This window comes from Mesoplodon mirus (assembly GCF_964341445.2).
Source record: "Mesoplodon mirus genome assembly, chromosome: 4".
Lineage (NCBI taxonomy): Eukaryota > Metazoa > Chordata > Mammalia > Artiodactyla > Ziphiidae > Mesoplodon > Mesoplodon mirus.
Window position 1 is genome coordinate 152,150,472 of NC_138979.1, and position 24,566 is coordinate 152,175,037.

At 43.1% G+C, this 24,566-nt stretch overlaps 1 protein-coding gene across 1 annotated transcript in view; it reads left to right on the top strand.

The window, feature by feature from the left end:
• The window catches only part of LOC309802933 (uncharacterized protein), a gene marked incomplete at its 3' end in the record, with an annotated part of 176,547 nt that overhangs the window by 45,935 nt on the left and 106,046 nt on the right, over positions 1-24,566 (top strand). The window contains exon 2 of the mRNA XM_082618788.1: positions 12,953-13,066. Within this exon, the coding sequence (XP_082474914.1) occupies positions 12,953-13,066 (114 nt within the window). The remainder of the gene's footprint in view (positions 1-12,952; positions 13,067-24,566) is intronic.

Sequence of the window (24,566 nt, forward strand, 5' to 3'; positions counted from 1 at the left end):
TCCAGAATTTATAACAAAAAACTAACAAGAGGAGACTTTTTCTAATTCTGGGATTAAGATGCAAAACCAATACCCATATTTTGGAATAATTGTATTAATAAGCTTTTTACCATGTGTCATTGCTGTTTTTTTGACAGGAAGAGGACACGAGTTGACTTGATATACACTCATCTGAAAGAGTGTGTATTAGTGATATTTATATTCAGCAAGCCATGCAGGGTTTAAATTGGTTACTAGATATTTGCATCTTCTAACTACACAGCTGAAATAAGAGAACTAAAAGATATTTCAGTTTTAGAATAATAATAGCTAATGTTTGTGAAGTGCCTTTTATGTGCAGGCCCTGGTCTGGGTACTTTACACGTATCAACTCGTTTAAGCCTATGGAAGTCTTGTGAGAAGGTGCTATGACTACCTCGACCTTCGAGATGGGAACAGTGGAGCACAGAGATTTCACAGTGTGCTCAGGGCCCCACAGGTAGGAGGTAGACTTGAACCCAGGTGGTGTGTTTCCAGAGCCCACCTCTTTACTGCACTGTACAGTCTCTCTTAAAGCATGAGTGAGAGTTTCTACTCATTGTCTGGGTTCAAAGGAAAGGTTGGGTTGGGCTAAAAGCAGTGGTATGCTGGTAATCTGCCTCCCCCTCTTCCCCCTTATAAAGCCCTGGTTTATAACATGTGTCAGTTTCCTTGGTGTAAATACTTCTACCTGAGCTGATTTCAAGGTACCTACTCGCTGGTAAAATTCCAGAGTGCTTAACAGTTGCTTCTCAGGAATTGACACAAGCCAGCTCCCACACACCACTGGCTGAAAGTAATTGTTCAAGTTGGTCTGGAGCAGTTTGGCCAGGAATGTGTGTGTCTTGCATGATGCTCAGTTAAGCCAACCATGGGTGGGACTCGGCATGTACCTTCAGGGCTTGAAAGTTGTTTTTCCCCCTCTGTTTCCCCACCTGCCAACCAGGGAAGACAGCTGTTTGCTGGACTCTGAGTGTGGGAGGCTGAGTGCGTGCTCGCCACACCTCGCTGGCCTCTCTGCGGGGTCACAGATGAAGCTGAAGCCCAAGGTTCCCACTTAGAGGGAGGCAGTTGCCTGACTCATGCTCAGAAAGGAGCATTCAGTGGCTGCCCGAGTGCTCCCTCCTGAAGCAGAGTGGCACTGGTGACATGAGATCTAAGGGAAGAGAACCACCAGGTTAAACAAGAGGGAAGAGGGTCTCTGAAGTTTGGAGCTGAAGGGTTCAGAAGAGACCCGTGAGCTCTGGTCAGTGAGGGCAGAGAAGAACAGAGCAGACCCTACAAAACGAAACAACTGGAAAACATTTAGGTTACTATCAGGACAGCGCTAGAAACAGTCATGAAGTAGGGGTCACAAACTCAGATGCCTACAAGGGCCAGGCAGCTGACTTAAGTGGGCAAATCAGACAAGGTAGAAATGGGGAGTGGTAGAGACTGTGGTAAATTACAGCACATGCCCTGCCAGAAGACACTGAGGTACTGTCTTCTGGGGTTTATATTTTTATTTTTTATTTTTTTTAATATTACAGGCCCCCCAAAATAGGTCTGTGACCTGGATGCAGGCCTCTACTTTGTGAGTTCTCTCACCCAGACTTTCCTTGCAAGGGTTTTTTCTTTTCTTTCAAGATTTTTTTATGTGGACCATTTTTAAAGTCTTTATTGAATTTGTTACAATATTGCTTCTGTTTTTTAGTTTTGGTTTTTTGGCCTGGAGGCATGTGGGATCTTAGCTCCCCAACCAGGGATCAAACTCACACCCCCTGCATTGGGAGGGGGAGTCTTTACCACTGGACCACCAGGGAAGTCCCCCTTGCAAGGTTTTGAATGCAAGACTCATAGGTTGACCCCCTGATGGCCAGGGGCTGCAATTATCCCTGCCACTCATCTGAGCAGTGGGGCCCCAGGGTTGGAGCAGACAGGGGATCTGTCCATCCCATGTGCAGCCAATAAGCGATACATTGTAGCAAATTTTAAAACAACAATAAAACAAACTAAAATTCAGTCTACCTTTTATTATCAACATGTGTTGGCAATCCTGAACAATGTCAGTAATAAAAATACCCTCCTTGAAACAAAATCTTTTGTTGGTCTAAGTTCTAAATAATTGCTATGGTTCTTGTTGAGTTTTAAATATATCTGTATCTATATCTAAATATATCTATATATGCTTCAAATTAACACATTTAAATAACTTATCTATTAGTGAATATTGTGTTCTGCATGGACGTTATTTGGAGAATTAGCCCCTAACTCAAGTGGATTCACCCACAAACATTTGTTTCCAGAATAAGTACCTAATGATTTGGAAACCCTTCAGTTCCAAACTCTGTAGAACTACATATTCCTGTGTGTAAACAATAGAGTCAAAATAACAGTGATAGCAAATGATTGTAAACATGCAGAAACAGAATACGAGATAGTTCCATTTTGTTGTGCATGTGACCATACCAAAAGAACTCAAAAGAACAATGTCTAAATGACTTGATTGTTTTCATCAAGAGCTGGATGCTCATTCTAAAGCAACATATCAAGTAATTCCAATATTTACTGTCATTCAGCCATTTTCTCTGATTTTTTTAAAAAAATAAATTTATTTATTTTACTTATTTATTTTTGGTTGCGTTGGGTCTTCTTTGCTGTGTGCGGGCTTTCTCTAGTTGCGGCGAGAGGGGGCTGCTCTTCATTGCAGTGCGCGTGCTTCTCATTGCGGTGGCTTCTCTTGTTGTGAAGCATGGGCTCTAGGCACACGGGCTTCAGTAGTTGCAGCACGCGGGCTCAGTAGTTGTGGCGCATGGGCTGAGTTGCTCCGCGGCGTGTGGGATCTTCCGGACCAGGCCTTGGACCCGTGTCCCCTGCATTGGCAGGTGAACTCTTAACCACTGTGCCACCAAGGAAGCCCTTCTCTGATTTTTTTACAGAAGAAAAACTTCAGAAGTTTACCAACTATAATAGAAATTTATGGTGAATTTTCTGATGAAGATATTTTAGCTGAATTTTTTTTGACTGTGGAGACCATTTGAAAGCAGCTAAAATGGATCCCAAACACACAAATATATGGACAGCATTACAACTTCTGAAATTAATTGTGAAATGGGATTTTTATGAATCTCTGAAAAACTTGTCCTTTTCTGGTCATTATTATCATTTATTTCATTTCCTGATTATTGCTCAAAGTTGTCACGTGGAGGAGGAGGATGTTAAAAATGATCTGCCCATGGTGCTAACACGCCACTGCTCTGAGGTCTGCTTAGCCTCTCAGGTGGAGATGGCCTCTGGGCTGCAGGAACTCCTGGGTCTCTTTAGGACAAAGACTCGACATTTTATTTGAAGGTTTTTCCAGCATAGGAATTGTTTTAACACAACCTGATCTTGACCATTTAATGGCCTGGTTGGAGAATCTGTCTTGGCAGCACAGAGTGGGTTTTGGAGCAACCATGGAAATACCGGTATTTAAAAGTTTGATCCCGGGGACTTCCCTGGTGGTCCATTGGGTAAGACTGTGCTCCCAACACAGGGGGCCCGGGTTTGATTCCTGGTCAGGGAACTAGATCCTGCATGCACGCCACTACTAAAGACCTGGCATGAGCCAAAAATAAATAAATAAATAAATAAAAATAAAATAAAAGTTTGATCCCATGGCCGAGGAGTAGTGGGTCTTGTTCCCACTTAAGAATGAAAATAGTGTGGGAGCCTTTTCAGCCACCATCCCAGATGGGTGGCTTGGGGGTTTTCACAGGCATGATGCCCTGACATTGGGTAGAGGTATGGAGGTGCCTTTACTCTCCTGCTGGCTCCTGGCCCCTAGACAGACCATTTCATGGCTGGCTCCATGGTGGTTGCCCCTGCAGAACAGGGAAATGGAGACTCACCAGCCTGATAAAGGGACAGAGTTAAGGCAATGAGGCTGACCCTTAAACCAGTCCTGGCAGATAGGGCCAGGCTGGGCCCTAAGTGTGCAGAGATGGTAACTCTCTCTGAGGAATAACTTGAAAGGTTACTGGCCCAAGATAGACTCCCCAACCCACGGCCTGAAAGCCTCACCATTGCAGTCACTCCACTGAGGTCTTACTACTATGCCTATTACTACTACTGCCATTTTCACTCTGCTTCCTAGATACTCTTGTAAAGACACAAAAGTGCCACATGGAGGGACTGTCACATCCACCCTGAAAGTGACAAGGAAGACCAGCTCCTTGGTAATCAGCCTGGTCACACAGGGTTCTGGAAGCCAGGGATGCAGAGCAGGGGTGGGTTCATGGGGAGTCTTGGTTGGGGAGAGATCTGGGACAGTGGGACAGGAGAAAGAGAACGTAAAAGGAGGGGAGAGGTCTGGCCTGCCAGGGCTGGGAGGAGGGCCTGGTGCCCAGGGACAGGACAGGCAGAGGTATTAGTCCTCACTGCTTTGCCTGGTTCAATCCAGGAATCTAAAATTGTCCTGTGCTGGGGAGAGCAGGTGGTGGCACAGAGACACTCCAAAGGCAACTGATTTCTTCTTGGAAGCTGTTAAGGTTATTGATTTAAGTCAGGACAGGCTCAAGGACAATAAGAGATTCTCTCAAAAGGAAATCAAACTGCTTCTCTTGGTGAGTATTGCTTTTTATTTAGGCAGGGGTCTAAATCTGTTGAGGTGAAAGCTGCTGGGTCTCGCCTCTGGAGCAATCTGGGGAGACCTATAAAATTTATTGATTGGACTTACTTAACTTACACTGGCTAACAATAAAACAACTAGACCCGTCAATCAGTTCCCAGCCCCACCCCCCCACCCCCAATGATTACAGCGTTGATTGATTCCTCCTTGGAAGTTTAAGGAGAAAGTACTGAGGGGGTCAGGACATAGATGCTGCACAATGACATTCCAGGGAAGCACACCAGGGAAGCCACATCTCGCCCAGGTGAGAGTCCTGGGGGAGGGCCAGGAGTTCTCTGGGAATAGGCTGCTGTGACCTCTCTGGGCAGGAAAGAGCTAGGCAGCGCATCAGGAAGGCGGTAGAAAGCTGCCAGGTTTCTGTTTGCCAGGTAAGAATGGGCAAGTGAGTGAGGATATTGATACAGGGCAAGGAAGGAGAGGTGTATGGAGAGGGGCAACCAGCCAAGATAAACCAGTGGCCAGCACCCCTACCTTGAAGTCTGGAGCAGGGCGCTTTGGAGGGCACGCTGCAGGCTTGCCTTTGTGCGAACTTGGAGGAGGAGTTATTCATCCAATTCACCAAGTATTTCTCTTGCCTTGAGAAGTAAGACATGTCCTTACCTGAGGTTGTTTGCAGCCTTGTTGGAGAGACAAGATGTTCCTTGAATGAGATAATGACCTGAGACCTTGGATGATGAACTGCCATCAGTGACTCATGCTTTAAGTGCTGTGGGAATTCAGGAAAAGGGGTGCTCTGTGAGGGCTGGAGGGGTTGGGGAGGGTCTCAGAGATATCATGAGACCTGAACTAGGCCTCCCTAATTCAAGAAGAGCAGAGGGGAGTTGGATAAATCCATCTTCTAGAAACATGGCATCCATTGTCTAATTGGGCAAAGAAATACTTGAGGACTGTGGGATAATATGCATAGTGGTTAAATGTTAGCGCTCTGGAGTTAAAGTTTCAGTTCCAGCCTGGGCTTTACCAGTTATTATTCATAGGGGCAAATAATCTAGCATCTACAAGTCTTAGTTTCCTCACCTATAAAATGGGGATAATAATAGTACTTATATGGTAAAATAGTTGTAAAGATTAAATGAGACTAATGTGTGTAAAGCACTTAACACAGTGCCTGGAGCAGAGAAAACATTCAGTAAATGATAGTCGTGAGCACTATTATTATTATTAGTGGTGGTAATAACAGTATTCAGATTACCGCCAGGTTCTGGAGTGCTCTGGTTCCTTCTAGACTACTTGCAGGAATGAATAAAGGGCAAGAAGAGATTCTCTCTCTGTCCTGAGGGAAATCACATAGGGAGCCATATTCAAAGTTTGAACTTGCACTCACCCAATGGAAAGGACTTCCATGGAGTTCCGTGAAGTTATTTCTTTACCTTCTTGGGCCCAGAATGTCCTCCCTGGCCAACTGTCCCTCCCATCCAGAGCCCATTCAAGCTCCCCTCCTCACGAAGGCTTCCCTTACCGCTCTGGCCATCAGGCTCTCTCTTTCCCTTACTGCCCTTGCCTCTCCAAGGGCATGAAGTCAGAGGGCCGACTCCTGTTCTGTTGAGTCTCTTTTGTGGCTGTGTTGCATGTCTCAAAAGTAGGAACTGAGCAGAGCGCTTGCTCCACAAACCTTAGAAGAATTATTGAATCTCGTTGAGGCTACAAACTTTCTTCTCTGCCCAGATTGACATTTCTGTGCTCTCTCTCCCAACCCACCCCCATTCCTTTTCACCAAGCCTCATGCTCAATTCCTGGAACCCAGGCACACTGTGGGGTTCTGCTCTGGACCTCTGTGAACTTCTCAGGCTGCCTGAGCCTCACTGGTGAGGAGTCCCACTGGGTGGGAACAGTGCCGCTGGCCAGGCTGGGCTTCTGTGAATGACCGGAAGGGAAGCAGCTGCCTCTGCTCCGGGCCCAGACTTAGATCTAATATCTGGCTTCTCTGGACAGGAAGAGAAGTTCCCAGAGAGGTGGCCACTCTAGTGCCAAACAGGTCTTGATAAGTTTCCAATGGAGAGATCTGAGTCCCAGTTGCACCTGACAGCTGAGACAGATTGGGGTCTGTGCTGGGAGGATGAGGAATGAGACCACTGTCTTGCATTTCCTGTGGCTTTCCTTCAAGACTGGGAATCCCCCCAGAATCACTCTTTGAATCTTATTTTTCAATAGTCTCCTGTCTGGGAAGCAGGTTATTGGAACCATTTCTGTTCCTCTCATCCCTGTTTTATTCTCTAACCCACAGGGTTAGGCTTAGAGGGAAGATTAACATGGAGATAACATGGCTGGGTGATGAGAGAGAGGCTTCTGGACCATTAAAAGAGAGGAAAACTAAATGGGGAGCACCTACACCAGGAATAAGTCATCTTAAACATCATGCAAGGACAGGTACACATAGGCCAAGGACAACCAGTCATATTAGAAGTGATAAAACTGAGGTCTGGCTTAAGTCTCTGCTTCTTTAAGGAGAGGCACTTTGGCCCAAATGTCATGGTGATTGCTCCATATACAGTAGATATTTCTGCAAGCCCATGCTGTCCTTTTTTGAATGATATCTGTGGCCCTTATCTAGAACCCAAAGGGCAAGGACAAGAGGCCAGGACCCCACTGAGGAGGTGAACAGTGGTGTACTGCAGCCAGCAGCCAGCCAGTTTAGGGTCTGCAGGGCAGAGATAAATGACCCCCAACTCCTACAGGGCCTCCCTGAAAGGCACCACTAGAGTTTGGGCAGGGCTGTAATGAGAGTATGCAGCTTTGAGTTTTGAACTTGAAGAAACCTAGAGAATAAACAGGTTGAAGAAACTGTAAGAGAAGACAATCCTCTGGGGATCCAACAGAGACATATCTAGAAGCGCTGGCTCTCCACAGCAGCAATTACATAAAGGGACTCCTAACCCTTTGTGAGATGAAAAATAAACCAATCTCCAGTGCAATACCAGACTGCCTTGGGTGGTATTTACAACACCTTCAGAGCTGGGAAAAGGAGCAAGGGTTCCTCACTTATCCTCTAGTTATTTCTCCTTTGCTTTTCCCTGTGCAGACAAAAGTTGCAGGACTAATGAGCCCTCAGAATGGAGGAAGATGGAACTTCCACCAGCAGTACTTTCAGCAGGTTGGTAGGGATAAGGCAGGAGCTCTCAGAGATCAAGAAATACATGAGCCACTTTCATATTTTAAGGCTCCTGGTATATTAAAAAGAGGAGAAATATCAAAAGAGAATCACAAAAATTGTGATTTTTTTAAAACCTTGCATTTAATAAATTGGTATAATCTAGCACCAAAGGCACTGAGTTATTCACAAGAAAATTATAGGACTTTTAAAATATATTAATTTATAATGTATTACAGGCAGTCTGATTTGGATAATGGGGACACGTGTTTCAGTTGTATGACGAACAGCATTTTCTTTCAGTGTTGTTGCAGTGTAGCTCTGAGACTGTATGTATAACCTCATCTGGAGATGAATCAAAATCTTAACTCTGAATCAAAATCTTAACTCTGAATCAAAATCTTAACTCTTGGGATAAATGGGATAAGTGGTATCCCCAGCACAATACTCCCCTCCTTCATAGCCCTTGGATTAGCAGAAGTAAGTAGTTTATATATAAGTGCAGCATCTTATAAAGATTTAGAAACCTTAGGTTAATATTTAATAAAGATTCCTTTGTTGAATTAGATTTAAAGAAGGGATTATTATGGCTTCTGGGACAGTATTTTGGGGGACCTTTTAACCTATAAGGGCCTAAATATCATGAAAGTATTGCCAATGAGATTTAGTTATACACACGTATCTTCACGAAAAGCCTAAAAAGACAGATAAAATGGTAAAAGGAGGGAACTGTCCTTCCTCGCCAATGTGTGTGTATGGGACACCACTTGTGAGTCACTTCAGAGGTTTGGATCTCACCTGTCCCTTATTCCTGCTGTGCCCAGTTCTGTGGGGTGCCGGCCAGCTCCCCCAGGTGCAGATGACCATGACCCACCTCAGGTCCACTCTGTGGCCTCACTTTCTGCCTTCAGGCCTCTCAGTACTGTTGTCCATGGGGCCACATGGTAACGTGCTTGGCACTCACACACGGGCAACATAGATGTCCATGGGGAGAACCTTCGCCCAGTGGTCTGGGGGCAGTGGAGAGCTGCTGCCCCTCCCCCTTCCCCCCCTTTTGGTTGTTGCTGAGACACCTTTCAGACAGTAACTCCGTGGTCTCCTGGGATTGTATTATACAAGCAGTAGCCTGGAGGCATGGCCAACTCCAGACATAGCTCTGTCTTGGCTCTTTTTCTTCTCTTTCAATCCCCTCCTTCCTCACTTCTGCTCCTTCCATCACATTCCCCAGGGAAGAGCTTACACTTAGGCCTCTGTTTTAGGATCTGCTCTTTGCAAAACCCAGAACCCTTTGGGTTCTGGTATGGGAGCTAGTGGTACACTTGATCTTTTTACTGTTTTCTTGCACTTGGTTTTTGGAACCTAAATGCAAGACCTGACATGGAGATTTGTCACATGCCATCTATTGAAATGTTTTTTATTTCTGATTTTGTCATTTAACAGTGTTTGCTCTCCTTCCTAGCCTTGAGTCATCTACAAACTTGTTCATAAAAGTTATTGGCTGTTCAAAAAAAGCCATCAACAACCAACCTCTGTAACCTCATCTCAGGCTTCATTCTTGATAACTACCTTTCAGCAGCCTCACCTCCTACAAGTGCACGAATGGGCTGAACTCTTCCCCCCTCAGGGTCTTGTACTTGCTCTTCTTTCTGCTTGGAATCCTCTTTGCTCAGGCTCTTCACGTGGAGGTCGGTCTGTCATGCTTTAGGACTCAGCTTAACTGTCACTTCTCAAAGAGTACTTCCATGACCACTGTGTTTCTCTCATGGCACTTATCCCAGTCCATGGGCACCATGGATCCATTCATTAGTTTGCTTTTTGTATTGCTCATTGTCCTAATTAGAATGAAATCTCCAGGAAGGCAGGGATGTTGTCTGTTTTCTTCACTGCTCTGTCTCCAGCACTAGCCCAGGTTCTGACACTTGGCAGGGGTTCAATAAATTTTTGACTCATCCTCTCTACTTCTGCACTGGATCCCATCCTCTCTCATCTACTCAAGGACATCATTCCACTAATTCCCCTTCCTTTCTTCTGTATCATTATCATCCCCCTATTTACAGGATCATTCCCATCAGCAGACAACCATACTATAATTTCTCCTGTCTTAAAAAGCAAAGCAAAACAAACAAGTGCTCTTAGCCCACATCCTCTTTCAGTTGACACACTATTTTATTTGTTGTCTGTCTCCTCCATTAGATGAGAATCTCCACAAGGGAAGGATTTGTGTCTGTTTGTTTATGGTTGTATACCTGGTGCCTGGAAAGTGCCAGACACATAGTAGTCATTCAATAAAAATTTGTTGAATGAATGAATCATTTTGCAGAATGAATGAATAAAACAAAAAAACCTTTTTTAATCTACAGAGAAAAAAATCAGCCTACATTTTGAGCAGTGTTTAAATAAAAAGATAACATTCAACTAAGAAGCATAAGACAGCTTTGCAGAGACATATGGTGGCTATCTAACTGTGTAAGGGAATTCTCTTCTGTTCTGTGGTGCTGCCTTCTAACGTGGAAAGCTCAATAGGACAGTTTAATGGAGAAAGGAAAACCAGCGATAGACTTCTCAGCGTTACGATAACAGCCAGCCTTGACTCAGAGATGGAAAACTGAGGCCCAGAGGTACTAACTTTTTCCAAACTCTGTGTTCTCCCCTTTAATGGCCTAGGGCATAATTATTCACAAAACACATCCAGATAACTAACTCACAGTAAAAGGTAAGTAAGTTGTTATCCTTAGAAATTGGACACCACCAATTGCTTTCTGGAAAATTGGCATGCAATAATAGCGCCGGCCAGGAGATGGCGACTCGCCTTTCTCTCCAGGAGGGCTGCACTCTAGGTGGTCACTGAAGGGCAGAGAGCTACTGGGACCCGGCCAGGTCAGCTGGCTGGGTCAGCCAGGGCCTCTCTGGAAGAGTCCCCCAAACAAATCTCTGCCTCAGAATGCCTCATTCTTGTTGGCTAGACCCCCATAAGTAAAATAGTTGTTGCTGAAAAAGATACAATTTTAAGGCTTCAGATGCAAAAGCAACTGCAAATCCAGGACGGTTGGCAGGTCCACAGTCAGGATATTTATCTCAAATCCAGAGGGTTTGAAAATCTAGGACAGCTCCTTGGCAACCCAGCATTGACGGTCCCTTTGTTAGACTTTTCTTAGGCTCAGGCAACAGCCTCTGAGAGCCAACCAGATTTTCTCCAAGAGGGCGACTCAGTCTAGCGAGCATTCTACCGCAGGAGTTATAAACCTGAGATTTGGGGTCCACCAACCACTACAACAAGGCTGTGTGCGAGGGCTGGAGGTGGGAACTGTGCTGGCAGATACTTACAGTTTCTAGAGAGAAAGTCCATTGTTTTCATCAGTCTTTCAGAGAGCTCCATGATTCAAGAAAGATTAAGAAACTACTCTAAGCATTTTCCAGCCTTTCCTCCAGAGGCCTCAAAGATTCTTCACCCCAACCTGTCCCCTGAGATACTCCAGTTCTCCAGTTTTCATTAAAACGGGTATCCGTCAGGGACTGGCCAAGAGCCAGAAACATCAGTTTTTTGAACAAAGAGGGTCATCTAATGATTGTGAACTAAGTGTAAACTTGTTAACTAGGTAACTGAAAAGGCAAAAAGAGTGCACTAAGCTATCACCAAGGTAGCAACTGCAGGAGCAGCCCCCAGCCCTAGGACCAGGTGTGAGAAGAGGTGGAAACTTACAAGTTTAGAAACCTGAAAGACTTTGAGGAGGAGGCTCTGCTCAGCTGAGCTGGCATCTCTGAGCTGCAGAGGGGCCTGGGGTGTGTGTGTGTGTGTGGGGGGGCACCTGGTGTCTCCTGGGAGGGGGGAGTGCGATGAGGCTGGTGCTGTAAGTGTTGGAAAAGTGGCAAACTGCATACAAATCCTGCTACAGGAGGGAGCTGCCACTGCCAAGGTGAAGAGGGGAGACTAAGGTGACATGGATAGGAACAGGAAACCCAGACAGGAAGAAACAAGCCCTTTGTTTCTCCTCCAGCCATGCTGTCTCCCTCTAGTGCCTCCCATTGGAAGAGCTAATCTGGAGCCAGCTGGCAAAGCTGAAATACGATTTGCAGAGTCCCAGCTCCAGATCACAAGGCTGAGCACAGAAGGCTAGGTTTGAAGCACAAGCTGTCATGGCTTCCTCCCCTTGACCTTCCCTCTACTCCGTAATCAAAGCCGTAGTCAGCCCATCACTTGTCCTTCAGATTTTTCTATACCTGTGCACTGGGTCCCCTTAGCTACAAGGGACACATGTTAAGCTCTCTCAGTGGGCAAGTCGAGCCCCCCCTTTCCTAGGCTTCCTAGGCTATACTCCCTTCTCTCCCCCAGGGGTGGGAGTGGACTCACAACACAACAAAAACTTTGTCCAGAAATCCTCTTTTCTCATCTCCAAACTCCTGGCTGTTTTGTCACTATGAATGAGGGGTACAAGAGTCAAGAAACTGGTTTTCTCTGCCTTCCTTTCTTCCAAAGCCTGCACCGTGGTCTGGTACCTCTTCTTGGAATGTGATCTCTATTGCCTTCAAAACTTCTAACATCTTGTTACATGTGTACTCAGAAAAATGAATAAAGTAACTGGGTTGCTTTACTATTTCAAAAGCATAAATATGCTTAAAGCTTTCAAACTGGAGGAAAATGGCCAGAATGATTCCTTTCAGGTCCATTAGGGACTGTTCAGATAGAGGAGAGATGCTGTGAAACTTCCCTCAGGGCCTTGGAATCATCTCTCAACTGAAATCACTAACCTGTTTCTAACCCCTTGTAGCAGGATTGAAAACTGGGATTGCTTCAGAGGACTGTCATTCACCTCACTGGTTTACCATGAGGATTAAATGAGATCATATATGCAAAAGTATTTTGTAAACTAGAAGGCACAATGCACAGGCATGAACCAGACTGTCATGATTATGGATACTTTAAGGGGACCTTGATTATCCAGAATTTCTAAAGACATTTCTAAGCACTTGCAGTTCTAAGAGGAAACTTTGCTCTTTAAAACTAGATCCAGAGCAAACAATAGGACTATTTGGCAAGTGTTTCTGAGGAAAAAACAAAAAACACCTAGAGTGTTAGCAACACTGAGAGATTACTGTGTAGCTGGCAAGCAGGGCCCACCCATAGGTCCTTGGCCTGCCCCAGGGTCACCTGCAACATGTTCCTGTTGTACCAACAGCTGCCTGCTTCTTGTTGCCTGCAGGTGTGCCCTGGCCCCTGGAGCATGCTTGAGGACGACAGGGACCGAATGCCCGTGGTGTCTGTGTGCCAGGGTCCTCAGGGATCCCAGTACGATAGAGCACCCCTCCCACCAGTGGTAAGCTGCTCAGTAACACCCTTTATTGACTTGCTTCCCTTCCTGTCTCACTTTCCCCATTCTCTCAAAGAACTTTCTGGAATCACCACCCCCATCAACTACTTGCAACTTGAATCTTTGCCCTGGAGTCTGCTTTTGGGGAGGACTCAAGCCAAGGCAGAGAAGTCTGGAGGGCTTCTCTTTGGCAGGAGAATGTAACTTATATTAACGGAAATGAGAGTTTCTCTGTAAATCCAGCTATTGGGTGCTAGCCGGAATTGCTAAGTAGCAGTAATAACTTCTGTTTATTGATAGCTTCCTTCATGCCAAGCATGATCCTAAGTACTTTTCAGATACCTCATTCATAGTGACCTTAGAAGTGGGTACTCTTATTATCCCCTATGTTATAGATGAGGAAACTGAGGCACAGTGACTTGCGAAGGTCGCATAACCTATAAGTGAAAGAGCTGGGATTCTGACTCTGGCAATTTGATTCTAGAGCCCACACTTTTATCTATTCACTGTACTTTTCAAACTGTTGACCACTGAGTAAACAAAGAGCCAAAGAGCCTGGTCCATTCCTCACACTGTTTTTTTTTTTTTTTTTCTTTTTTTGGTACTCGGGCCTCTCACTGTTGTGGCCTGTCCCGTTGCGGAGTACAGGCTCCGGGTGCGCAGGCTCAGCGGCCATGGCTCACGGGCCCAGCTGCTCCGCGGCATGTGGGATCCTCCCGGACCGGGGCACGAACCCGTGTCCCCTGCATCGGCAGGTGGACTCTCAACCACTGCACCACCAGGGAAGCCCCCTCACACTGTTTTAAGAGGCCTAACTCAAGGGTTGCTGAAAGACAGAGGGTATAGTAAGATAAGTGTAGGTTTGAGAATTGGAAGCCTAAATTCAAAACCACATTCCACCTCCACTTACCAACTTTGTGACCTTGAACAAATACTTCTCCTCTGACCCTCAGTTTAAATCTTACGTGTAACATGGGGTGGCAGAGGTTGGTGAAAAATAATGCCTGGCTCATGGGGCTACAGTGAGCTTCAAATGAGATGATGCTTGTGGAACACTGGGCAAACTCCAAGCGTGATGGACAATTTTGGATGCTATGATATCAGCTACAGGTTCCCAGCTTCCTCCTCTGCAGATCACTATCACTTTTAGCCCACCTCCTAGGAGCCAGGACTCTACTCTCACCTGCTGCTTCCTTAAAGGAGTTAGTATGTAGGTGATAGAGGATGGAACTTTGGAATCTGACAGACAGGGATTTGAATGTCAGAGTCTTTGCTGTTTCTACCTTTAAAAAAAAAACAAAAACTCTGGGCAGTCATCTAATCTGTCCAGGCCTCTATTTTCTCATCTGTAAAATGGGGACAATAAAACAGGACTGTGGAAAGGATTAAATAAGGCAGTGCACACAAAGTGCTTAGCACAGTCCAGCACATCTTAGTGTGCAAAACATGATACCTACTGTTGTTACTCTTGATTTTATGAGAGAAAAATATGAGCCCCATGTACAGACAGGAAAAGTCTGTCTGTCTGACTGATTTTACATGCTATATAAGAAAAGAATTATTAGAGTCATCCATCTACTTAAGAGAAAGTGAAAAAGCCTCAATCTGTCATTGCATTCCTGTTTACATATGAATTCTGTACATCTTGCTAGAGAAAAGGATAAAGAAGATTTGAAGAGAAAATAGTTTTGAAAGCCATTATTATTATTTTTAATATGGTTATTTTATTTTTTAACATCTTTATTGGAGTATAATTGCTTTACAATGGTGTGTTAGTTTCTGCTTTATAACAAAGTGAATCAGTTATACATATACATATGTCCCCATATCTCTTCCCTCTTGCATCTCCCTCCCTCCCACCCTCCCTATCCCACCCCTCTAGGTGGTCACAAAGCACTGAGCTGATCTCCCTGTACTATGCAGCTGCTTCCCACTAGCTATCTATTTTACGTTTGGTAGTGTATATATGTCCATACCACTCTCTCACTTTGTCATAGCTTACCCTTCCCCCTCCCGGTATCCTCAAGTCCATGCTCTAGTAGGTCTGTGTCTTTATTCCCGTCTTGCCCCTAGGTTCTTCAGAACTTTTTTTTTTTAATATTCCATATATGTGTGTTAGCGTACGATATTTGTTTTTGTCTTTTGAAGGCCGTTATTGAAAGAAACAGTGATGTGACACAAAAGATAAAATCTATAACAGTAAACGCACATGTATGCCTTAAATGTAAACAAAAGCTTTTCTTTCTGAATCTTGCTCCTTCCCTCTGCCCCTCCGCCCAAATCAAACAGAGTGTGTGTGTGTGTGTGTGTGTGTGTGTGTGTGTGTGTGTGTGTGTGTGTGTGTGTGTGTGTGTGTGTGTGTGTGTGTGTGTGTGTGTGTGTGTGTGTGTGTGTGTGTGTGTGTGTGTGTGTGTGTGTGTGTGTGTGTGTGTGTGTGTGTAGGGAAGGAGGCATGCAATGTACTGACTTGGGAAAGAGAAAGCAGGGCTAGAAATATCTCCCTCCGAAGCCAGGCATGGACTTTGAAAGGAGCAGGGCAGGGGCAGAAGTGTGGGCAAGGAGGGCAAGAAGACTGGAGACATGGGCAGGAAACGGTCAAAAAGAAAGCTGGCCTGGGCCTCCTACCTTGCGGCTGGCGCCTGAGGGATTGATTCCCTCCTCCCCGGCCCCAGCGCCTCATGGGAGTGGACCTGGTGGGTCTCCTGACTCCAAGCTTAGGGGGGCATAAGTGCCTGTTGGAGACTCAGCACTTGTTAACTTGTCACGGCACTGAAAGAAGGGAGAGAGGTCTGACATTTCCCCAACCCCTGAAAGTGAAAGAAGAAAGGATTCTTTACTTTCAGGGCCATATCCTGAATGACAGAGGTCAGTGTTTGCAACTGATCCGTGTGGGCGCAGGCTTCTAATTACTTCCTGGATAACCTGTTATCTATTAGCCGTCAGGCTGCTTGCCAGAATATGCTAATATCTCCAGAGTTCCTGGTCTGGATTCTGAGGAGCAGATTTTTTGTTTTGTTTTGTTTTTCAAGGGACGTAGGAGTTGGGATGCAGACAGCTGTGAGTCCCACTGGCAGAAACGCTGTCCTCTCCTCTGCCCTTAGCTGTGCTGAAAGAGAGAGAATGCCCTGGAACATAGGGCACAGTCCGTGCTGGTGCCCTTGCGGAACCCGGCAGCATCTCCTCTTTCTCCTGGCTCCTTGATTCCACACCTGTAGGAGATTTGGCTTTATTGGAATGTTCTGGAAAAGCTTCTGAGAAAAATGTTATTTGAAGTTGATATCATTTGCTTAGAGAACAGGGAAACTCTTCAAATAATCTTTTGTTTGGTGAAAAGAGGGTAAGAAGGGTGTCAGAATTCAATAGGCCTGTTCTTCTGTTGAGTAGGAGCAGAACTTGGCTCACCCAGGTGAGTTTAGTATCATCAACCATCAGTTACACCTATGGCCTCTACATTTGTACTAAGACACAGTGAAATGTTATATGGGAGGGGTACACAAATATAGGGCATCATTCTTATTCTTGTTAAAAAGGTAGCACATGTTCATTATTTAAAAATTTAGAAACTTTAGAAAAGAAAAAAGAAACACTCAAAATTTCATTTCTGTAAGACAATTATTGTTAACCTTTTGGTGTATCTTCTTCTAGCTTTCTTTTTCTGTGCTAATTTATACCTATTTATGAAAAAGTTTTTTTGATTAAAAAGTGCAGTGGTGCTATCTGATCTTTTGGAAGGTCTGAAGGATATATCCTTTAGCACTGGGGTTTGTGGTTAGCTCTCCAGTAATCCTCAGTGAGTTAGTTTTATGGGGCTAAGATAGAACAGGGCTCACAGACCAGCAGGATTTAGTCCTAAAGGACTAAAATCCAGCACCTTTGGTTTTAAGCATTTATTTTCATTTATGTGCATATAGAGAAGGAGAATCAGGTAGAAGTGCCTAGAAGTAGGGAAAGTGTACGTGTCAATTCACACGATCAAAAACCAAGCAGGCAAATATTGGACCAGCTCTCCAGTGGTAAACATTTAGAAAACTAGACAAAGTATATGAAACAACTGTTTTCACAAATTTCAGACATTTGCTGAGAGAACGGAAACAAATAAGGTGATCCCTAGATTGCCTCAGTTTTTTGTCTAGAAGCACATTCCAGGCCACAGCCCAGGGCTAGGAAACAAGCAGAACATGGGAGTCCTACTGAGTTGAGGAGACAAAGACCAGGGGAGGCTTCGGCAATTGGAATTTGCCAGACAGAGACCCAGTGAGGAGAGAACTACATAGAGGAAGACCTCTAGAAAGCTTTACAGGAAATCTCATAAGGATTTGGCTGAATACTAGGACACGTGCATAGGCTCCATGAGTTTGGACAAAGAGCAACTATGGGGGAAAGAACAAGTACTGGGGAGCTGCAGACTGAACACCTCCAGAGACTTGTACACAGTTGGAGTTATTGAGCTGTAACCAGCTAGAATAAAGAGACCTCACTGAACATCTGGAATACTCAGTAAAGACCCCAGAAAAGAAAGACCTTAGGAGTGAGACCAAAGTAGCTCTAGAGTAAAGGTTACTCTAAATCAGCCCTAACAAAGCTTGCAAACTCAAAAGTATCGTAATGACCCATAAAAGACTTAAACAAACCACCTAAACAAAATTCAAAACTCTTTGAAGGAAGACAAAAAAAAAATTGGTCTCTCAACAGTATAACACTTATAATGTCCAGCATCTGTTAAAAAGTTACTTGACATAAAAAAAAAAAAAAAGGAGAAAAGTCAAAAAATGAGAGATATGATGCAATTAGCAGGTAAGACCCTTAAAACAGATTTTATAAATATGCTCAAGGATTTAAAGGAAAACATAACCATGATGAAGAGGGAAATAGAAACTATAAAAAGGAACCAAATGGAACTTTTAAAACTAAAAAAAATGCAACATCTGAAGTGAAGAATTAGGCACTGCAAAGGAAAGTATCAGTGAAATTAAAGACACAGCAATAGAAGCTATTCAAACTGAAACACACAAAGAAAAAAGAATGAATAAAAATGAACAAAGTTTCAATGACCCATGGAAAAATATCACAAGGTCTGACACACATATCATGGTAGTAATAAAACAAGGGGAGAAGTAGAAAAAATTCTGAAAAAATAATGGCTGAAAAATTTTCCAATTTTGACTCACATATTCAAGAAATTCAACCATTCCCAAGCAGGATATCCATAAAGAAAATCACACCAAGGCATTTCATAATCAAATTGCTAAAAACCAGTGATACAGAGAATTCTTTAACAGCCAGAGAAAAGGGACACAGAAAGCAAATCAGAGGTTCCCTGGGGCCAGGAGTGGTATAGGGGGATTAACTGCAAAGGAACACAAGAAGGGCTTTTGGGGGTGATAAAGTGTTTTGTACCTTGACAGCAATGGTGATGGTGGTGGTTGTGGAAGTGTGTATGTTTGGATTTTAGAAGTCATGACTTCATATTAACACATTCAATTCCAATCCAACCCATCCCATAATTGTATCTCCATGGTAAGAACACTTCTCCATGGTAAGAACCCTGGCTCCCAACAACATCGACATATATATTCATTTGCCTAATAGTTTCAGAATTGCTGCTATACTGCTAGAGACTATACTACTATAAAAAATAAACTTATTAAGAAAAGTTCAAGATTTTTTTTCACTAGATTGAATGTATATAATCAAAATGTTATGCTCAAAAATTATTTGGATTAGTTCTTTTCCCCCTCACTTCAGTATGATTATGTTATACATTTAAAATATATTTGTGTATCTGTCAGGGTCCAGTCAGGGGGCAGAAACCACAAAATTTATTTTAACAGAGAGAATTTAATATAAATATTTGTTAATTAGGTGTTAAGTTGTTAAGTAGGTACCTAAACAGGTTTAAAAAAACTCTAAGGCAGCAGTTCCCAAACTTTTCAGTTTTAGGAGTTCACTGAGGACCTCAAGGAGCTTATATGTTGGCTAAAGCCAGTAGTATTTATCACCAGTGTTAGAAATTAAAACTGAGAATTTTTTTTACAATATTTATTTTTTAATTCATTAAAAAATAACAGGCAAGGTAAGTGGGGGAAATGGGTAGGGGAAAAGATGGTCATAGGGTACAAATTTCCAGTTATAAGATGAATATGTTCTAGGGATCTAATGTATAGCATAGTGACTACAGTTAACAATGCTGTTTTGTATACTTGAAAGCTGCTAAGACAGTAGATCTTAAAAGTTCTCACCCCCCCACACACACAAAATGGTAAGTATGTGAGGTGATGATTTGTTAACTAATCTTATTGTGGTAATCATGTTGCAATATATATGTATATCAAATCATCATGTTGTATCCCTTAAACTTACATCATATGTCAATTATATCTCAATAAAGCTGAAAATAAAAACATCAAACTCATTGCATGTTAACATAAATAAAATATTTTTATGAGAAACAACTATATAAAAAATTTAGTGGGAAGAGTGGCATTATTTAACACTTTTGCAAATCTTTTTAATGTCTGGCTTAATAGAAGTCAGCTGGATACTCATCTGGTTCTGCATTCAGTCTATTGTGATATGTTGTTTTGGTCAAAATATGTGAAGAAAATCCAGCCTCACACAGATATGTAGTTAGAAAAGGGAGGAATGTTTTAATAGACTTTTCAGATAATTATGATTATATTTTTTGATATTACACCAAAACTGAACAAATAGTAGTTTCTTAAAGATTGATTGCAGTGTAGAATCTGAAACTATATCTAAAAAACATTTTGTTAATCTGTTATATTAAAATCCATTGGTCTGTCTTACCATTTGGACAGATCTTTTACCCATGCATGATTTTGTAATCCCATGCATTGCTCATTGGAAAATATCAGTTGACTGAGTGATACAGATATTTCAAATGTTGACATATTTCATTATTCCTTTTCTAAAAATTCACATTGGTTAATATCACCAGCAATCTCATCAGAAAAGTTTTTAAGTATTGGAAACTGTCAAGCTCACAATGGCAGATGCATATTTTCCAAATTTCTAAATTTAGCTTGGAAGCTCAAATTTTATCATCGGCAACAAACACTTCAGTGGTTTTCCTTGAAGTGAAAGGTTTACTTTGTTCATTTTCGAGAAAATGTCTGCTAAATGCCCAAGTCTGAATAACCATAGTTTGTCTGTCCATTGTTCCTGCAAGTAAAAATGGTGTTCAGTGAAAAAAGTGGCTAGTTCAGCTGACAACTCAAACAGTTGCACAAGTGCTATTCCTTAAGACAACCATCACATTTCACTCTACGGCACAAGTGTTTCAGTTATCATAAGAATATTGAAGTAATCTGAACATAAGGATCATGACTTAGTAAAGTTACTAATTTTACTGCTTCATCAAGAGTGATTCTTAAGTAGAACTGGATTTTTTCCCCCTGCAAGTACATGGTGATGAAAAATACAGTGACTGCTAGTGTGGCACTGCCTGTATTTATGCTAAAGGGTCAACAGTCTTAATCAGCATTCCTTTTGCACCATCAGTGCAAATGTCAACACAGAAAAAGGAAAATAATGTCATTATTATTATGAAAATATTTTTGACCTCATGGATCCCCTGAAAGGCCTCAAGGACCCTCCACAGGGATCCACAAAACACACTTTAAGAACTGCTGCTCTAAGTTCTTCGAGTAGCAATAACAGGAAATAGTTACCACTTCTAGTGTTGAGAGAATAAAAAAAGGAAGCTGAATTTTTAAAAGTTAGAAACTTAGAAGGGACTTGTGGAGTTGAAACTCAGACCTCCTCTGAGGGAAAGGGGACACTGGCTGGCGCTGGCTTCTGTGAGTTCCCAGGAAGGGGCCCTTAGGGTTGGAAACTTAGAGCTTGAGAAGCAGGTGCCTGCTGGTTGGTGCTGGTGTCTCTGAAGTGGTGTAATGAGACTGCTTTTGTAAGTGTTGGAAAAACTGTAAGCTGCATTTCACTGCTGCTATGAGAAGGAACTACTGCTGCCAGGGTGAAGGCGTTGCTGGAGTGAGACTCAAAGGAATTACCACCAGAGAGGAAAACAAGAAGGAATAAGCCCTTTCTCCCTCCCAACCTTGCAGTCCCCTCTTGGCTCTGATAGGCAGAGTCCAATAGAGAGGCAGCAGGCAAAGTGGAAATGTGGTTTGCAGAGCCTTTTCTCTAACCTCACAAAGCAGAGTACGAAAGGATGGGCTTGGAACTGAGAGACAATAGTAGGCATGTTTGGGTTTATTTGCTCTTGTTTGCATTAACATTTAGATTTTCTCCCATCCTTATTTATTAAATTTTATTTTTGAATATATAGAACATTAATGTGTTTCAAAAGAATAAAAATATACATTAAAATGTACCCAGGGAAGTGCCCTCACTTGCCTATCCCTTCACCCTGTACCCCTACTTCATTGTTTTCTCATTTATTCTTCATGTGTGTGTGTTTCAAAATTAAGTAGATACATATGTTTTCTTATTCCCTTTTGTCTTTTAGACAAAAGCATATTATATATAATTATTTGCACTTTGCATTTTTCATTTACTATATTCTGGAAATCTCAGTCTTTTTTATAGTTCTTCATAATCCTTAAACCAAACTCTATCATTTATTTAACCAATCTTCTGTGTTTGGCTACTTAAGATATTAATAATTTTTGAAATTACAAATAACATTGCATGAATAACCTAATGCATGAATACTATTAAATTGTTGGAGGTGTATCTTCAAGGTACATTCCTAGAAGTGAGACTACTGGGTCAAAAGGTGAATGTAGTTATGGTTTTGTTAGATACTGCCAAATTCCTCTTCATTTTTTGTTCCTACTGGCAATATATACATGCCTATTTCTCCAGTTTCACCAGCAGAGTATATTGTCAAGATTTTGAATTTTTGCCAACCTGATGAATGAGAAATGCTGTATCTGTATGGTTTAATATGCATTTATCTTATTATGTGATTTTGTACATCTCTTCATGTTTAAGGATGAGTTTTACATCTTTTTTGCTGTTAATTTTCTATTCATGTCTTTTGTCCATTTTTATAGAGGATTTTTGTTCTTTTCCCCTCAACTTTAAAACATTATTTATATATTAGAAATTTTGGTCCTTTATCTGTGATATATATTGCAAATATCTTCTCTAAATTTGTTGTTTGTTTTTTGACTTTGTTTATGGAGTTTTTGCCCTGCGAAAGCTTAATTTTTTAAAGGTAATTAAATTTATCAATCTTTTATTGCATTTTCATTTTGAGACTTAATTAGAATTTCCCCATAATCGGGTTGTAGAGGGATTTAGCCATATTTTCTTTTCTTTCTTTTTTTTTTTTTTTGTGGTACGCGGGCCTCTCATTGTTGTGGCCTCTCCCGTTGCGGAGCACAGGCTCCGGACGCGCAGGCTCAGTGGCCATGGCTCACGGGCCCAGCCGCTCCGCGGCATGTGGGATCTTCCCAGACCGGGGCACGAACCCGTGTCCCCTGCATCGGCAGGCGGACTCTCAACCACTGCGCCACCAGGGAAGCCCCATACCCATATTTTCTTCTGATACTTGTGCTGTTTTCAGTTTTTGCATTTAGATCTTTGATCCATTTGGAGTCTATGGTATCTTTTCCCAAATGGCTGCTTTGGTTCTTTATTGCTGTATTACAAACTATTCGAAAGCTTAGTGGCTTGAAACAAGATCCATGTCATTATCTTCCACAGTGCTATGTGCAGATTGGGCTCAGCTGTGCAGTTCTGCTGCTGATTGTGCTTGGGTTCCCTAGTACAGCTGCAGTATCTGGTGGCTGGGGCTGGAGTTGTTGAAAGGCTTGATTTAGATGCTGGGACAGCAGAGCCTCTCCCTCCCCCACGTAGTTCCAGGGCTTTTCTCTCCATGTGGCCTCTCCATATGGTCTTTCTGGGAGGGTAGCTGGACTTCTTCTTTTTCTCTTTCTTTTTTTTTTTTTTTTCTTTTTCTTTTTTATACAGTTTTATTGTGACAGATTTTACATACCATAAAATTCAACTATTTAAAATTTACACTTCAGTGGTTTTTAGTAGAGTCGCTGAGTTGTACAACCATCACCACAATCTAATTTTAGAGTATTTTTTTTTTCTTTTTTTTTTTTTTTTTTTTTTTTGCGGTATGCGGGCCTCTCACTGTTGTGGCCTCCCCCGTTGCGGAGCACAGGCTCCGGATGCGCAGGCTCCGCGGCTATGGCTCACGGGCCCAGCCGCTCCGCGGCACATGGGATCCTCCCAGACCGGGGCACGAACCCGCATCCCCTGCATCGGCAGGCGGACTCTCAACCACTGCGCCACCAGGGAGGCCCTAATTTTAGAGTATTTTTAACACCCCCAAAAGAAAGTCTGGGCTTCCCTGGTGGTGCAGTGGTTGAGAATCTGCCTGCCAATGCAGGGGACATGGGTTCGAGCCCTGGTCTGGGAAGATCCCACATGCCGCAGAGCAGCTAGCCCCGTGAGCCACAATTACTGAGCCTGCGCGTCTGGAGCCTGTGCTCCGCAACAAGAGAGGCCGCGATAATGAGAGGCCCGCGCACCGCGATGAGGAGTGACCCCCACTTGCCGCAACTAGAGAAAGCCCTCGCACAGAAATGAAGACCCAACACAGCCATAAATAAACAAATAAAATAAAATAAAAAAAAAGAAAGTCTGTACTCATTAGCAGTCATTCCCCATTCCTGCTGCAGCCCTCATCCCTGCACCAGACTCAGACAACCACGAATCAACTTTCTGTTTCTGTGAATTTGCCTATTCTGGATATTTCAGATAAATGGGGTCATACAATACATAGTCTTTTTTGACTGGCTTCTTTCACTTAGCATAATGTCTTCAAGGTTCATCTATGTTGTAGCATGAATCAGAACTTCATTCATTTTTACATAGGAATAATAATCCATTGTATGGAGATAACACATTTTGTGGCTATCCAGTCATCCATTTGTGGACATTTAGGTTGTGAGACAGGAAGGGGGCAGGGTGCAACCTTTAAAAGAATGACATAGTCATTGAGGACATGACATAAACTGGTTAGAACCAACTAGCTCCAAGATGGCAGATGATCGACTTCCACTAGACCTTGAGCCTCAGTATACACTCATTGTAAGGCATTAGCATATGCTAAGTGACACACCCACCAGAGCCATGACAGTTCCAAGGCCGACCGTAAAAGGCCAAAAAGTGGGTAGTGCCCCAATTCCTGGAAATCCTGCCCCTTCCCAAAAATAGTTGGAATAATCCTCCCACTCATTAGCCTATGAAATTACCCACCCCTATGAAAACTGACAACCCCTTATCCTGGTGCTTCTTACCTTCAGAGATGGCCCACACTGTGTGTGGAGTGTGTATCTCCCTGAATAAACCTTCTTTCACTTTACTATGGCTCACTCTTGAATTCTTTCCTGCGTGAAGCCAAGAACCCACACTCGGCAGCTGTCTCAGGGACTTGGATGTGACCTGGGATGTGACCGTCCTCTCCGGCCCCACTTTCTTTCCTGCAACAGTTGTTTCCACT